This window comes from Schistocerca americana, chromosome 2, assembly GCF_021461395.2.
Source record: "Schistocerca americana isolate TAMUIC-IGC-003095 chromosome 2, iqSchAmer2.1, whole genome shotgun sequence".
Lineage (NCBI taxonomy): Eukaryota > Metazoa > Arthropoda > Insecta > Orthoptera > Acrididae > Schistocerca > Schistocerca americana.
The window spans coordinates 123636947-123653775 of NC_060120.1; the positions used below are offsets into that span (position 1 = coordinate 123636947).

Sequence of the window (16829 nt, forward strand, 5' to 3'; positions counted from 1 at the left end):
GATAAGGTTGTCATCTTTGTCTTAATTTCTTTTGTTTCAACATCCCTTTAATGTATTCTTCAAATTCCAAAATACCATAGTTTATAAGTGATGGTGACGTTGAAGTTCGATACACAAGAACAATATGCATTATTTCCTGCAAGATTCTACGTTATCAGTTACTTTACAAGTGCTGTTATCTATGTACAATCTGGATCAAAAGTATTTTGTAGTTGAAATGGAAGGTTGGTAGACGAATTTATCTATACCCTGAATGAAAACAAACGGGTTGTTTAGATGAAAGACTACTTGACTTCGCTACGATTGCATGTATTGACTGCTGAGTGCAAGTAAGCATGGACTTCAGCCAAAAACAGGTTTTCCGAGGATTCATTAGTATTTTGCAGAATTGGAAGACTGCGACAGACCTAACTGCGTAAGGGAAATATAACTGTAATAGTTTTATTTACTTACAGCGATGTCTAAAGGTAAAGAATATTCAGTATATTTGAGACAAGTTATCTTAACAGGACTGAGTCAGTGGCAAACGCATTCCTTCGTTGCGAAGGTGTTTGGCATCTCAAAACAGTCTTCAGAAAAAAAAGGGGATGATAGACGATAGTGCACGAAGTGGTCGGCCCATAAAACCACTCAAAAAGATAACAGGATCGTCCGAGGTCAACCGATGGCTAATCACAAAAAATCAGTCTAGGAAATACGTGGTGATCTATAGGTAAAATACGGGGTGCAGATCCATGTTTCGACAGTTAAACATCTCTTACCAGTTATAGATCTGGACGGCAGGCGACCTTCTCGAAAATTTATGGTAAGTGCGAAAAGTAGGAGGGCCAGTGTACGGTCTGCTAAGAAGTACCTGTCATGGCCCACTGAAGACTGGTCAGAAATTCTATGCAGTGAAGAAAGCAAGTTTAATCTCTTATGCTCAGAGGGGACACAGTACGTTCGACGGCAGAAAATAAGAGGAACGAAAGAAAGCCCCAAGTACCCACTATGAAGCACGAGATAGAAGTACCATGGTGTGGGGCTGTTCCTCACGAAATGGTATAGGTCCTCTCGTCAAAATTCATGGGGTTGTGACTAATCTGATGTATGGTGAAATATGAACACACTGTGTACCTCAAGGAAGATGAAGTATGCCTTGTACTTGGCCATTCTAGCATTATAAGAATCCTAACACACTTCTGGCCATGTGAAGACCGTTCCGAAGCAGCACAAAGTAAAGGTATTCGAGTCCCCAAGCCGAAGTCTAGACTTAAACCACGTAGAACATCTTTGAGACGGGGTGGAAAGACGTTCTCGTCAGTAAAACTGCACCAGCAAGGAGGAATTCTACAAAGAATGGTGTGAGCAATGGAAGAAGATACCGCAGGTGTGATTGACCAAACTCGTGGATTCAACGCCATCCAGGTGTGCTGCAGCAATACACGCAATATACTATACAACCACGTATTAAGCCAAGGACATCATGGATCAAGACATCTTCTGTTCAGTTCTAACATAATACTTTTGAGCCTAGGCAGTTTGTTCACTTGAATTTTATTATTAATGCAAAGATTATAATTGTGTAATATGTGTAAGAGAATAAAATACACATTATAACGATTTGGTAATTCATTTCTTTCATTTAAATTTTCTCCTAAGGAATTTCTTTTCCGAATTTGTTGTCTCTAAAAATAGTTTTGAGCGATACTGTATATGTATGTACCTTGTGAGTTGAAGTTTCATGCTTTTGACATAAGTAAATAAATAAATTCGTTTTCAAGCTACAACCATCCATGCTGAGTTGAAAGTGCGCAGCAGCAGTGCGCCGTAATATGACACAGTGGGTCACATGGTAGGGACGCCTCCAGTCTGGTCAAACAAATCATAAATGACAAAGGACGATGTGGCAGACATGTTCTCCGTGAAGAACTGGGCACGCCGCCGTATCACAGTCTAGGTGAAAGTGAGAAAAGTGTTCACATTTCATCGACCAGTTGTTAAAACATTGGCCAATATTTTGAACATGACAAACGTCGCTGCCTGCTCGGTTCCGGCGCTGCTTCAGAAAGCCCTCAGCACCGAGGTAGAGGCGCAAATGTTGAACTTGTGTCAGGCCAGTCCAAATGAACGCTTTAGCCGCTTAATCCCCAGAAAAGAGTGCTCTGTGAGTCACTATGACAAAGAAGCAAAGGGAGCACAGGAAAAATGAGGATTCATCACCGTCGAAAAAGATGGCTCAACTGCCATCAGATTATCTGATACTCAGTGTTATTTTGCAACTGCCATGGTTCCTCCAGAAACAGAAACCATTGTGTGGCAAGTATTTCTGGAAGGACGACGAAGTGATTCTGGAGTTGGAACGTTTTGTGAAAATCCAAAGTCTCCGTGATCCACTGTGGTGGAGAAAGTGTCGCAATTAAGGCTGAATGTGTAGACATGGTCTAACATTATAACCAAGTCATGGTCGTGCTTGATTTTTCGAAGTGCTACTTAAAACTTTGTAACTACCGCTCTACCTCTCAATAATAAACAAAACGTCTGGGCTGTATAATAAGTCTAAACTTTCACTTACAGAGCTTAGCACGGGTCAGGGAGGCGACGCTGTTTAAGAAACATGTCTGCCAAGAAAGAGCATCTCAGTCTATCTTTACAGGATTCAGGTCAAGGGAGGACTTGGGCCTTCCCACACGTCCAATACCTGAACTTTCCAGTTTGCCCGACACATTATCGGTCCTGTGTGGGCGGTGACTGTCGTCCATAAACCAACCGCACCCCTAAACAGACGGATATGATAGGGAATAATCTCCCTGCAATACCTTTTGCATCTGTGTTCGTCCATAGTGCCTAATGGCTACCCACACCGTAACGCCTAGGCCATACTAATAACATTTATGAACATTCTGTGGCGTCTGACGTGTTCCCCTCTCTTCCCTCACTAACTGGTGGCCGGAATCACTTCCCACAGTGAAGCGGGGCTTCGTCGGAGAACATCACTCTGGATCACTTTTGCTGGCCCCCAACCGACATGCTGCCAGCGCCAACGAACTCTTTCTCAAAGACGGCGTGACCCAAATGGGATGCATTTAACAGGCTTCCGAGTATACGAACCAGTCCGATGTAATCGCCACCAAATGGTTCTAGCAGTGACACACGTACCGGTAGCGGTTCCAAGGTCTGCAGCCATCTGCGTGGGAGTGAGATGTCTGTTTCTTTTTGCCACTACGGCTGCATATCTATACTCTTACCGTGTGATGGTCTGTCTACGACCACCAGAATGCTTTCACATAGCATTTACAAATTCAGCGCCTTTTTTTAATCACGAGATGACACTATTGGACACACCCATTACTGAGGCCGCAGTACTGACTCCTTGATTGGTGTCGAGCTGTCCAACAACTCGCCCACGATTGTAAGCACTCAAATGATGTCTTGAAGACATCTGGCCATATCACATGAAATGTCGCTCCAATCGGTTTCACAATAATCTTCGTCACACACCACAGTACATGAGCTTACATATACAGGCTTAGCTGCAGTTAACATATACCGCCCTCTACATTGCCTTTTGCTATCATTGGTCGGTGAGCCGTGATGCGGCTCGCGTAGGTGCCATTGCCAGGTTGGCATCGTTTAATTGGTGTTCATTGGTGCCACTCCGTTTGCAAGCGTTGTCTGTCCACTAGTGGTAGTAGCGGCGGTTATCGATATCCAGTAACGGTAGTACTATCTTTGGGGCGACGTTGTGGTGTTTCGGTGTCGTGTGAGTCGGCAGTTCGGTTGGGCACGGACGAGCAGCCAGGTCCGCGCAGTGCAACAACACGCCAGGAACATTGGCGGCACGCATGCACCGCCGGATGGAAGGGCTGTAGTCGCGAGGGGTACAACCTCGTTGTCAACCGGACCCAGGAAGTTTAAGTTGAGTGGACCTTGTTATATCCTAGCCAGTAATGCCAACCGAGCCCGCTGCCAAAAGGTTGGCAGCATCAAAGTCCGGACGCCGTCCGCATAAGCAGCGCCAGCGAGACGGGAAATCGCCGCAAGTCTGCGCGCGCCACCGCTGGCTTCGGGCTTCTTAAGCGCTGGAGTCGCGAGCGCTAGGACAGTTCTGTATTCGCCGCTCAGTTGTATACTCGCCACCGAATTGTGTACTTGCTAGTCAGTTGTGTGTTCATCGCGGCAGAGTTGTTGTTTGTCGTCAGCCGACGCTGACCTAGCCGCTCCGACTCGAACTAGACAGATTTCTGTAGACACCGAGTTCACTACTGTGTTACTGTATCTTCATTAATAAAGATAAGTACCGACTTTTATTTAATCAGAGTGTTTGGGTATTCATCTTTCTGTTCACTGTTCCAGCGGACCGGTCGGCCCGCTATTAAAAGTGTGGCGGTGACTTCGTAAGCCGTTTCTACAGCGAATTGCTTGTCGCTACGAACACCGCCACAAAACTGGCGACGAGGACTTCCGAACTCGTGTGCAGGGCTGGTTCAACTTGTTTCTGGTTATACTAATTATAGCGAAAAAAATTTTGGGGGCTGGTTTAATTTGTGTTCACTATGTCTGCCAAATTACAACAGTTGATCTTGTTACAGAGTCAGCAAATACAAAGTCTGGTGGAAGCGATCGCCAAACAAGCGGCTAATCCTCCAACACAAAAGGAACAAGCGCAGGTAGCACCACCGTTCCGTGCTTTTGATGCATCAAGAGAAGAATGGCGAGAATATTTCGCGCAGTTGCAGGCGCACATGACAGTCTACAAAATCACAGGTACTGAGCGGCAGCTTTATTTAATTTCCAGTGCAGGTGTGGAAGTCTATCGACTACTTTGTAAGTTGTTCCCGGAATCCAAGCCAGAAGCTTTAGACTATGACGTTGTTGTTAACAAGCTTGCTGAGTATATCGAGTCGCGAGTTCATGTGGCAGCAGCCAGATTCAAGTTCTTCAGATTAAAGAAACTGCCACATAAATCTAATAAACAGTGGTTAACAGATTTACGGGGCCTCACCCGTCAGTGCCGATTTAATTGTGTGTGTGTAGCTTCCTACAGTGATGTCATGTTACGAGACGCTATTACTCAAAACATTGCAGATTCTCGTATTCGTGCTGCTATCTTAAAGTTGCCTGACCCGTCATTAGAGACTGTGATGAACATCATTGAAGCCCAAGATACTTTTGACTATGCTGAGTGTGAGTTAGATCAGCCATGTATTTCTCAAATTGCCTGTGCTAAGCAAGTTATGTCACGCCCGCGGCCCCACCGGCAGAGTCAGACTGTAAACACTAGCCGGCCGCGTCATGTTAAACACATTCGTCAGCCGCGTGTGCCAAATGATAGAGTTAAGTCTTGCCCTAAGTGTGTTCTTGCACATCCTCGTGAACGTTGCCCGTTATGAAACGCGGTTTGTCACTTTTGTCAAAGGAAAGGACACATCCAGACTGTTTGCGTAAACGCAAGAACAATTCTAGTGCTGCCCAGCCCATGGATATTCATGTTCTTCAAAGCCAGCCCGCCCAGAAGGTCGCGTTTAAAGACTCTTCCACGGTTCGTGTGGGTAGTAAACTTGTTCGCAATAAGCCACCCACCCAGCCCTCTGCTATGCGACCCAAGCGTAATTCAAACGCTGTAAAACGTAATGTACAGACTGCAAGTGAAGCGGGAGTTGTTGTTCCATCCGCCCAACCCACGAGTTGTCGTAAGCAGCGAACACGCGCTAAACGCGCTGATTTTGTGTCTTCCGCCTCCACTGCACCGATCCAGAGACAGTGTAATGAACTATTTGTGAAACTACGCATCCAGGATAAGACCTTCAATTTTCAATTAGACACTGGTGCGTCTGTGACTCTCATAAATAGTGCTACGTATGCGGCTATCGGCCGCCCTAAACTTTCAGCGGCAAAACATTCTTTGGCTACGTATAGTGGCGAACAAATTCCGGTGTTAGGTGTATGTAGCGTGCCAGCCACATTCCGTGGCAATACAAAAACAGTTTCATTCACAGTGCTCCGCGCTACAGACAGTGTAAACATTTTCGGATTAGACTGTTTTGACTTGTTTGGCCTGTCTATCCAAGACAATGTGTTGCAAATTAATTCTGTTGTTGTTCCTCAAGACAGCATAACCGATTTGTGTAAACGATACAATGACATATTTAAAGACGAACTAGGTTGTGCTGCGAACTTTGCCGCTCATATTACGTTAAAAGATAATGCTCAGCCTCGATTTTGTCGTGCTCGTCCAGTGCCTCACGCCCTCCGGGCGCCTGTAGAAGATGAACTTCGTCGTTGGCAAAACAACGGTGTTATTCAACCCGTTTCAGCGAGCCAGTGGGCTTCTCCCTTAGTTATTATAAAGAAACCGTCTGGCAAGTTAAGTTTGTGTGCTGATTTTAAGTCGACAGTTAATCCTCAGACTGTCATTGATTCTTTTCCTTTGCCTAGACCGGACGAGCTGATGGATAAGTTAGGGGAAGCTCGTTTCTTTTCCAAAATTGATCTCCGTGAAGCATATTTGCAATTGCCTCTCGACGAGCAATCACAACAGTATTTTGTCATAAACACGTCGTTGGGGTTGTTCCGTTTTCTGCGTTTGCCTTTTGGTTGTGCGTCAGCTCCAGCTGTTTTTCAGCGTTTTTTGTCACAACTTCTGGCTAATGTGCCATCGTGTTGCAACTATTTAGACGATATTGTTGTCCGGTCGGACGCCTGCTGAACATTTCCGTAATTTGGAGTGTTTGTTTAAAGTGTTGTCTCAGGCAGGCCTACGTTGCAACATCGATAAATGTTCATTTTTCCTTACGGAGTTGGAGTATCTGGGACATGTTATTAATGCTCAAGGCATTCATCCCTCCCAGTCACATTTAGCAGCTATTCGTGATTTGCCCGCCCCTCGCAATCTGCAGGAATTGCAAGCAGTTCTTGGCAAATTGACATATTATATTAGGTTTATACCTAATGCATCACAGATTGCTGCACCGTTGCATCGTCTCCGCCGTAAGAATGTTCCGTTTGTGTGGTCAGCTGATTGCCAATCAGCCTTTCAGCAGCTTAAAGAGGCTTTATTGAATGATCGTTGTCTGGTCCATTACGACCCTAACAAGCCTCTGGTGTTAGCTTGTGATGCCTCTTCTTTCGGCCTCGGTGCTGTGTTGTCTCACCGAGTCGGTAACACCGAACGTCCTATTGCGTTCGCATCTAAATTGCTAAACAAAGCTCAGTGCAATTATAGCCAATTGGACAAGGAAGCGTTGGCTATTGTGTTCGGTGTCACAAAATTCCATCACTACCTCTATGGTAGACCATTCTATTTAGTAACAGATCACAAGCCCCTGACGTCACTGTTTCATCCGTCTAAACCAGTTCCTCAGCGGACAGCTCAGAGACTACAACGTTGGGCTCTTTTGTTCTCACAATACCAATATGAGATACTGTATCGCCCTACAGCTCAGCATGCAAACGCTGACGCGCTTTCTAGATTGCCGATTGCTGCGGATGATGTCTTCGATTCCTCTGACGACTCTTGCCATCAGATTGACGCCGATGAGCATCAATCCCTCCGGGATTTTCCGATTGATTATCGTCAGGTGGCACGTGAGACAGCTACGGATCCTCATCTGAGTTTACTATTACGTTTTGTTCAACGTGGTTGGCCGTCCAAGGCAAAGGACATATCGGATCCTGTGGTTCGTCGCTATTATCCGCGACGTCATCTGCCGTCTGTTTCGCACGGAGTTTTGCTGTTACGCACCGAGAACGACCAGCTTCGTGTAGTGGTTCCCCAAGTGCTCCAATCCAAGGTCCTCGACTTGTTGCGTCAAGGTCATTGGGGAGTGGTCCGCACCAAGCAGCTTGCCCGCCGTCATTGTACATGGATCGGCATTGACAAGCATATTACGCATATGTCTACAGATTGTTCGACGTGTGCCGAACACCAAGCTGCTCCGCCTCAACGCTATTTTGAGTGGGCACGCCCTGCCGGTCCCTGGCAGCGAGTACATATTGATTTCGCTGGTCCATATTGGAATTCTCGTTGGCTCATCGTGATAGATGCATTTAGTAATTTTCCGTTTGTTGTGCCCATGCAGTCTACAACGTCTGCACAAACTATACAGGCGTTGACTTCAATTTTTTGTATTGAGGGTCTTCCAGAAGTTTTAGTGTCTGACAATGGTCCACAATTTACCTCTGCTGACTTTGAAAGTTTTTGTTCTGCCAATGGCATTCGCCATGTCCTTACTCCGCCGTTCCACCCTCAATCGAATGGTGCAGCGGAACGTTTTGTACGCACATTCAAGGATCATATGGACCGCCTTCGTGCTACGCACTCTCGTCAGCAGGCCCTCATCACGTTCCTGTCGTCGTACCGGACCACGCCACGCGACGGCCCTTCGCCTGCGGAGCTTCTCCACGGCCGTCATCATCGCACCCTACTACGGTTGTTGCACCCCCCGGATCGACCCGCCGCTTCTGAGCATCGCACGCGTTTTCAGCGCAACGACGCCGTTTCTTTCAGAGTTTATCACGGTCGCCGTCGTTGGGAACGTGGTACCGTGATAAGTGTCCAGGGTCGCGGTTTTTATACTGTTCAAGGTGCTACTGGGGTGCACAGGAGGCATCAGAACCAGTTGCGCCGCGCTGGCCGGCCGGATTCTGCCGCTCGTTCTTTGTCCACAGATTTGGTCCGCGGCGGGTTCCAGCCGCGCCTTCCGACTTCGCTGCCGCCCCCAGGGCAGCAGCAGCAGCAGCCGTCGCCGCTACCACGCCGACAGCCCGTCCCGTTGATGCCTCCCGCGCAGCTTCCTCCGGGAGCGCCCCAGGTGGTCGCTCCAGCGCCTGCGGTCCCTCTTCAGTCGCCACCGCCTTCGGAGCTGATGGACGTCGACCCCTCAGCCGGGCCGCCTTCCCAAGCGGTGGCTGTGCAGCCTGTCCTGCAGCCGCTTTCCTTGGACACCCCCAAGGAGTCTGACACCGCAGCGCCTTATCCGGCGCCCACTCAGCAGCCGTCGACGCAGCGTCGGGAGACGCTGCCTCTCTTCGTGGGTCCCGACGCCCCGTCGCGTCCAGTACCAGAAGCTGCGCCCGTGGTCACAGGCGTGCACCCTGACCTCGGTTTTCAGTCGGTGTTTCCCGAGGCCCCGCGAGGCCAATGCTGGGGTGCGGACCGGGGACTGCCACCGACAACAGTCTCCGCCCCAGTCTCTTCTGCTACGCCTGCGGCCAGACCCCTCCCCCGCCGTCGACGCTCGCCACGTCATTATTCAACGACGGTGCGGCGATTTGGGGGGGAGGAGTGTTATATCCTAGCCAGTAATGCCAACCGAGCCCGCTGCCAAAAGGTTGGCAGCATCAAAGTCCGGACGCCGTCCGCATAAGCAGCGCCAGCGATACAGAAAATCGCCGCAAGTCTGCGCGCGCCACCGCTGGCTTCGGGCTTCTTAAGCGCTGGAGTCGCGAGCGCTAGGACAGTTCTGTATTCGCCGCTCAGTTGTATACTCGCCACCGAATTGTGTACTTGCTAGTCAGTTGTGTGTTCATCGCGGCAGAGTTGTTGTTTGTCGTCAGCCGGCGCTGACCTAGCCGCTCCGACTCGAACTAGACAGATTTCTGTAGACACCGAGTTCACTGCTGTGTTACTGTATCTTCATTAATAAAGATAAGTACCGACTTTTATTTAATCAGAGTGTTTGGGTATTCATCTTTCTGTTCACTGTTCCAGCGGACCGGTCGGCCCGCTATTAAAAGTGTGGCGGTGACTTCGTAAGCCGTTTTTACAGCGAATTGCTTGTCGCTACGAACACCGCCACAAAAGGCCTCAATTCAACTAGTGAAACCTCCACCATTGTGAGATCCTACCATTTCCTTGCGTGTTGCTGCTCGTAGTGTCGCCGAGACGAAGAGCAGCTAGTGGAGCGTTTGGGGAAGACGAACCTTCCTCCACTTCTTATTATTAATTGTTGCATTCTATATGTTATTGTTTGTGAAGTTCAACTAGTGGTATTTTTCCTGCCCTAGTGGCCGCTAACGTCCCCGTTACCTGCCCTGGAGCCTAGTGTATGTTACGGCACTGTACTTTCCCTCGCCTTGCCGCTGCTGTCCGGTAAGGCGTGTACTTCGACAGCTTCCTTAATTTGGGGGCCGGGTGGTGATTTTTTTTTTTTTTTCCTACTCTGGTAGTAGTGGTTCCTTTCTGCTTCCGGATGCCCTAAACACCCAGAGTCTGAAGACGTGGTGCTGACGGCCGGTTCCGGCTTGCGTGTGTTATTCCATCGTTGCATTGGTCACCGTACGTTAGGTAGATTCAGCAAATGATTACTGGTTTTTTTTTTTTTTTTTTTTTTTTTTTACACCTGAACGGTTGCAATGGATTTTATGGTTGAATTGACCATGATTTCGACTCCTAAACTAAGGGAGTCTTCATCACAATTTATATTACATACGTAAAAAGTTGAGCATTACAGCTCTCGTCATACAATTTTAACACCAAAAAGGCCACGTCACATAATAAAACATCCTACGTAAAAGTTTTACTGTCATTTCTAGTTAAAAATTAAAGATTGCCGCTAAGGGCTGCTTGTGTATACTGAAACACGTGACATCAGACTAGTTAAGTTTTTACATATGTAATACAAATTCTGATGAAGCCCCTTAGTTTAGGAGTCGAAATCATGGTCAATTCGACTATAAAATCCATTGCAACCAGTGGGCTGTCTTTACTACAAAAAAATATTTTTACGGTTGCTGCACACAGCTATGTTTAAAGTTGTATTGGTCATGTGTTTAAACTGCCACTAGTCCGAGTTACCATCTCGTGATGTGAAAGTAACTCTTGGCTGCCTGTCTCATTGCTTGCGAAGTTTTGAGGGACTTTCCCAGGTCGATCCTTGGAGCAAAGTCTGCGCCCCCCCCCCCTCCCCCTTAGTTTGATCCGATTTGATGATATAAAAAAATATTTTAATGACTGTAATTTCAAGTTTGAAGAAGTTAACTGGCTCTTAAGAGATTGCTATTCAGGCGTTCAGCCGTGAAACAGTTTTTAAATTATTACTATTGCGGCCTTCAGCCGAGAAATAGTTTGAATTTGTCGTCATTAGGGCATTCGGCCGTGAGTGTTACTTGTCTTAAAATTCTAATTAGACAATTTTATTCGACCAGTGAGATTTTGATGACTGTTTTTTTAAATATTTTAATAACTGTAATTGCTGGTTGAAGTAGTTTAACTGGTTCTTAAGATTGATATTCAGGCCTTCAGCCGTGAAATAGTTTTAAATTGTCACTGTTGGGGCCTTCAGCGAGAAATAGTTTGAATTTGTTGTTATTAAGGCCTACAGCCGTGGAACACTTACTAATTTGTCATCTTTTATTTGTTGTTGTTTCTAAATAAAGTATACGTGATTCAAAAATAAACTAACCAACAGGAATTGATTACGGCCCCGTCCAGAATCACAACCCAGCCCTGCCTTCCTTGGTACCAGGTCTCAGTCGAGTGTTCTGTAGCAGTTATCGGCTGTTCCGTAGCAATTGGCATTTGTTCCTTAGCAAGTGTCAGACGTTCCTTAGCTATCGGCAAGCGGTATATAAGTTTTATTTCTCGTTCACCGTTAATTGTTTACAGCATGTAACGTTCAGAAACAGTGTCGACTGGCGGACTGAAGTGGTGTTTGCGAAACAAGAATTTTATTTAAAGGACCCTTTGTTGGTGTTCTCCTTACATAACATAAATCGAATATGGAGACGATGCTTTGAGAAGGGTCATGGACAAATTTATTTGTCTTGTTTTAACCATCCATCATCGTGCTCCATCAATGACATTAGCATCATAATGGGCGTAGCAGGATGATAGGATTCGGCCGGCAGTTCTCTCCCAAAGGTGGGTGGAGGTTGTAATGGTACTTGAATTACGTAACCATTACGGAACCTCACCTCAGACTCTCGATACCAGCAATTTTCTACTGTGTTTCTGTAAAATAGTTAACATATTTCTGTGATAACATTCAGATTTGATTTCATTAATGTAGAGGTATTTTGATACATCGATATGTTTATATTGCTATGATATTATTCTTATGTGTATTCTTTTTTTGTCAGTATGATCATTGATGTACCTGTAACTCTGATTTTTGGGGCGCGTAAGCGGTTATTAGACAGTCAACTCTTGGTCGTCATGTTGAAAAGACGCAAATTGTAGTCAGTTTATGAAATGTGAACTTTAACAATGAGGAAGATTTTTTCAAGTATGTTTTATATTGTGAAGTGATATTGCAACAAAAGTAATAAAAAAGAAGTGTAACTTAAATTCGGAGTGCTGATTACTATTTTACATCACCATTGTCCTAACTTGCAAAGGTTTAATCTTTAAGAATAGTTTGTGAAGCGCATCTATAAAACTTTTGAATATCGCAGAATAACACCTAGGCCTCTTTGCATCAGAGCTTGCAATCGTCACTTCCTAGATTTTCGACGATTGAGCCATGAGTTCACAATGAGACCAGCGTGGGAAACACGAAAAGATGAATGCCTAGTTTATCCATTATTTCAAGAAATGACTTTAATAACTGTCCTCTAATGACACCTGCCACATAATATAACTTTGTTGTTGCCCGAAAATTCAATATTTAGCAGCGTGAGCAACACTACAATCATAAGTAATGTTTGACCTTTGTTGTGGTAAGGTTGTTAGAAGATGCAGTAGGGAAAGACAACTTCGTAGATACAACAGTTACTATTTGTTTACGATCATTGGCCTTCGAAGCAACCAGCGTTGATTGCTTGCGATGCGAATAGATCGTTGAGCGGCACTCAGAGCGCCGACCTCCGGCGCGGTGTGGAGGTAACAGGTCAGAGCAGGTGCCTGCATCGCTGCTGTTGCGTCAAGAGAGAGCTCGCACTTCCTGGTCCATGTCGTGTCGGCCCGGTGTAGCTGCTCCACAGTGAATACGTCAGACTGCGCCATGTCTGGTAGGATAGGACATCGAAGTCCGTTCTTGATACCTCAGCATTTGCGGGGATGGTTGGACACCTGCGTCATAGTTCCGAGAAGGTGGTAGAGTGCCTAAGCACCCGGACCCTCGGACGATGGGTAGCGGTTGCGAGTTTGGCGACAGTAGAGATTCCAGTATCATCAAGACGGTACCGAACAACACAGGCTGCACGTCACACTGCTGCCACACTGTTAGATGACGATGGCTGGCACAGGAAGGGCTTGCCAACTGTTTGACAACGATGGCTGGTACAGGAATCGTTTAAATGCAGCTGCTGCTTGCTGACTTTCCGATGATAGCTGTCTATATCCGTCACACCGAACGGTGTGGTACAGAGGCAACATGCGGGATGGCAGCGGGCACTGGCAAGCAGAACTTGGTCAAGCCGGAGACGCTTCTCGAAGGCCTGAGTTGCCACCTGGAACGGTGTCAAGGAAGTTTCCTGCTGCTGATAGGTACTGAAAATGCTGGGTATGGCTGGCAGTGTCCAATGTCCGTTCCCCTGTGTGTGGTTCTGGATCCCATCTCTGCTACAGTCCATCCCATTCTAGCATACACAAAAATTTTCCAGTTATTGTACAGATCACTTGAAATGAAAAGACAATGGGATACGATCTGATTTTTCTCAGAGAAAATACTAAAGCATTTACCTGAAAAAGAACACTTGTCGTATGAAACTCCAACTATAACTTCCGCACTGCAGATTTTTTTTATTTGATTTCGTTTAGTGTAAAAGGTGGCTCCAAGAACGCAGTTCTGAATTTGTCGATAGGAGGAAAAGCAAGATTGGTACCCCGGAATTCTGGATATACAAGCGGCAACTATTGGACAGTATGTTTCAACAATAAAGGCTCGATTCTCTTGTTTAGTCACTTTTAAATAAATTTATGACTTTTTGGACAGACGTCTCATATCTTCATTAGAAGCAACAAAACAAAGAACACATCAGAAAAAAATTCTAGACTCTCTTCTGTACGCAGTAGTCAACTTATAGTTGTCCAGAACACATCATCATGTTGTCACGAATGTGGGGCAAATCTGCATTTTGCATTGTATTTTCCCAGATATCAATAATACTCTCTATATCAGCATATCTCATAAACGTATGCTCGCCTTTTTTCAACTTATCTTCTACGAAGGTGTGCGGTAAAGTAATGCCTCTGAACTTTTTGTTCCATGCTCAAGATCTGTTGAGGCGTTACATGTCACGCACTTTACTCGGTCGAGTATCTCACTTTGCTGAAGCAAGTTGCAACCCTCTGCCACTAGAGAGCTCCGATCTGCGGCTTGTAACATGGCAGAGTGTAGCGTAGCTATGATGAAGTGTGAGAAACAGCGTGCTGTGATCGAGTTTCTAATCGCAAAGCACTTCGTCCGCACATGGAACACCCTCTCCTTTAGTATGACAACGCTAGACCACATAGGAATGCTGTGACATCTGCGACAATCCGACCCGTTGGGCTCAGTCATCCATCATCCTCCATACGGTCCCGACTTAGCCCCATCCGATTTTCATCTGTTTCAAAAACTTAAAGAACACTTTAGAGGACGTCACTTTGATAACGGCGCAAGCAGAGGTGAGATCGTGGTTCCGTCACCAAACATTCTACAGTAATGGTATCAACAAACGTGCCCCTCGTTGGAAGAAATATGTTCTTCGCCCGGGTGACTGTGTTGAGAAACAAATACGTAGACATGAAATTCGCTTTATTTGTAAACCTTTAAGAGTTTTATCTTAAAAAATTGGGAGGCATTACTTCTCGCACGCCCTCGTAAGATAAATCTTATGGTCAGTACTGCACTCAGTGTGCCTGCGCGTCTTCGTAGTCAAAACTAATCTTCCCCGAGGTCGGCTTCTACCACAACTTCTATTCTTCATCAAATAATATGAGTTAGTTATTTACAACCATGACTTATTCAATTGTTGGATCTGTAGTATTCTCATCTGTCAAAACCTGCATTCTTTGGAAAGGGAAATACATTTCTTTAAAGTCTAAAGATATTTCTCCTGCTTCATATATCTTTCATACTAGGTAGATAATTTGGCAGAGTTTTGTCGTAGCTGACCCAAGAATCGCAATAATTCTGAGGGATTATCATCTACTCCAGGGGCCTTGTTTCAGCTTACGTGTTCACTACCTTGACAAGTGCTTCTCGTAATATCATATTCTGCATCTCATCTTTAGCTGCTTCCTTTCCAATCTATTGCACTATCCTCAAGTTCCTTTCCTTTGTATAGACGTCCTGTAAATTTCTTCCAGCTTTAAACTTCAAACTTTCATTTCTTTGTTGAGTACTGGTTTCTAATTTCAGCTCTTAACATTCATGAGGGTTTCAGGGGCCTCTCTTCCCTCCAAAGGCCTCTATAATTTTTCTACAGGGATCGTCTGTGTTCCCCATAGCCACGAATGCTTATACAGTTTCGAATTTCTTTTGCAGCCTTTCCTGTTCTGCATTTTTGCACTTTCTATCAACATCATTTCTCAGACGCCGGTATTCCCTGTTGTCTGCTTTATTTGCAGCATTTTTACATTTTCTGTATTCGATTGTGGAATTCAATATGTCGTGTGTTATCTAAGAATTTCTATTGGGCCTCTTGTTTTTGCCTATTCAGTCTTCTGCTGCCTTTCCTATTTTATCTCTCAAAGCTACCCTTTGGCTTTCTGGTTTTTCATTTCTCCTGTTTTTGTCAGTCGTTGCCAAATTCTCCGTTAGAAACTTTCGACTACGGCTGGTTCTTTCAACATATCCAAATCACCTTAATTTCCTATTTTTCTGGAAAGCTCTTCAGTTTTAATCTTCAACTCATAACCAAAAATTATGTTGATATTATACACCCCTCTCTGTAAATGTTTTGATGTTTACAATCTCATTTCGCACTCTCTGTCATATTGTCGTGTAATTCATCTGAAAACGCACTTTATCTGCAGCCTTACACCACGTGTGCACTCTTATTTAATGATTCTTAAACCAAATATTAACAATAGTTATTTTATGTTCTATGCAAAAATTTACCAGACTGCTTCCCACTTCTTTTCTTCCCTCAGACCATGTTCTCCTACTGCTTCTGCTTCCCTTCGTTCCCCTACCATTTAATTAATCTCTTCTCAGTTCTTCCTTCAGTTCTTCCCGGTTAGCAAGTGTTTGCTTGCTGCCACATTTTCTCCCTATTTAAATGAGAAATCTGTTCATGTTCGTCTATAGATGAGCTTAGTGAGCTATGGTTATATCCACCTTGCGGAGATACTGTATGCGCTAACTACACTCTTCTTTTAATGTGAACTGCATTTTAGGACTACGTTTAATGAGTCAAGTGTTTATACCCTGAGTGTATTATAGAACAGCATGGATGAATGACGTCTCTCACTATGCTGTGTCCATTACCACTGTTTCTCCGCTATATGTTTTAATTTGCAGTGATTTGTTCTCGTTCCCCAGGTATGTTATTGGAGCATGAGTGTCCACTACTACTGTTTCTGCCCTATATGTTCTAATCCACAGTGACTCGTTCTCGTTCCTTAGGTAGTTTGTTGGAGGATAAGTTTTGGCGCTTTCAACTTTCACATCACGATAAATTCCAAGTTTAGCCTTTTGATGATCAAATTTTTAAGAGGTTACACAATTAATCAGTTTACACCTTGAACAGTGGGACATCGTACATCACTCTAGCCTTATGAAGTTGTGAGTAAAAACCTGTTCCATTTTCTCGGTATTATTCTCTACATGTTAACAGTATTTTATAAAAATATTGTATGGTATTCAGTACGCATTATCACCTGAAGTTGCACCTATAAGTGTGTGAAATCGGTTGTGTTGCCTGAAAAATGTACCTATGTGCAGCTAATGCGGCCTTGAAGAATTATCATTCATTTTCAA

The 16829-nt window shown here is 45.1% G+C and overlaps 1 protein-coding gene across 1 annotated transcript; it reads left to right on the top strand.

Moving 5' to 3' along the window:
- Positions 1 to 457: 457 nt before the first annotated feature.
- LOC124593819 (vegetative cell wall protein gp1-like) lies at positions 458 to 16410 on the top strand. Its single transcript, XM_047132167.1, has 3 exons — positions 458 to 467; positions 8650 to 9052; positions 16392 to 16410. Exons 1-3 carry the CDS (start codon positions 458 to 460, stop codon positions 16408 to 16410), a joined length of 432 nt encoding a protein of 143 aa, XP_046988123.1.
- Positions 16411 to 16829: the final 419 nt, after the last annotated feature.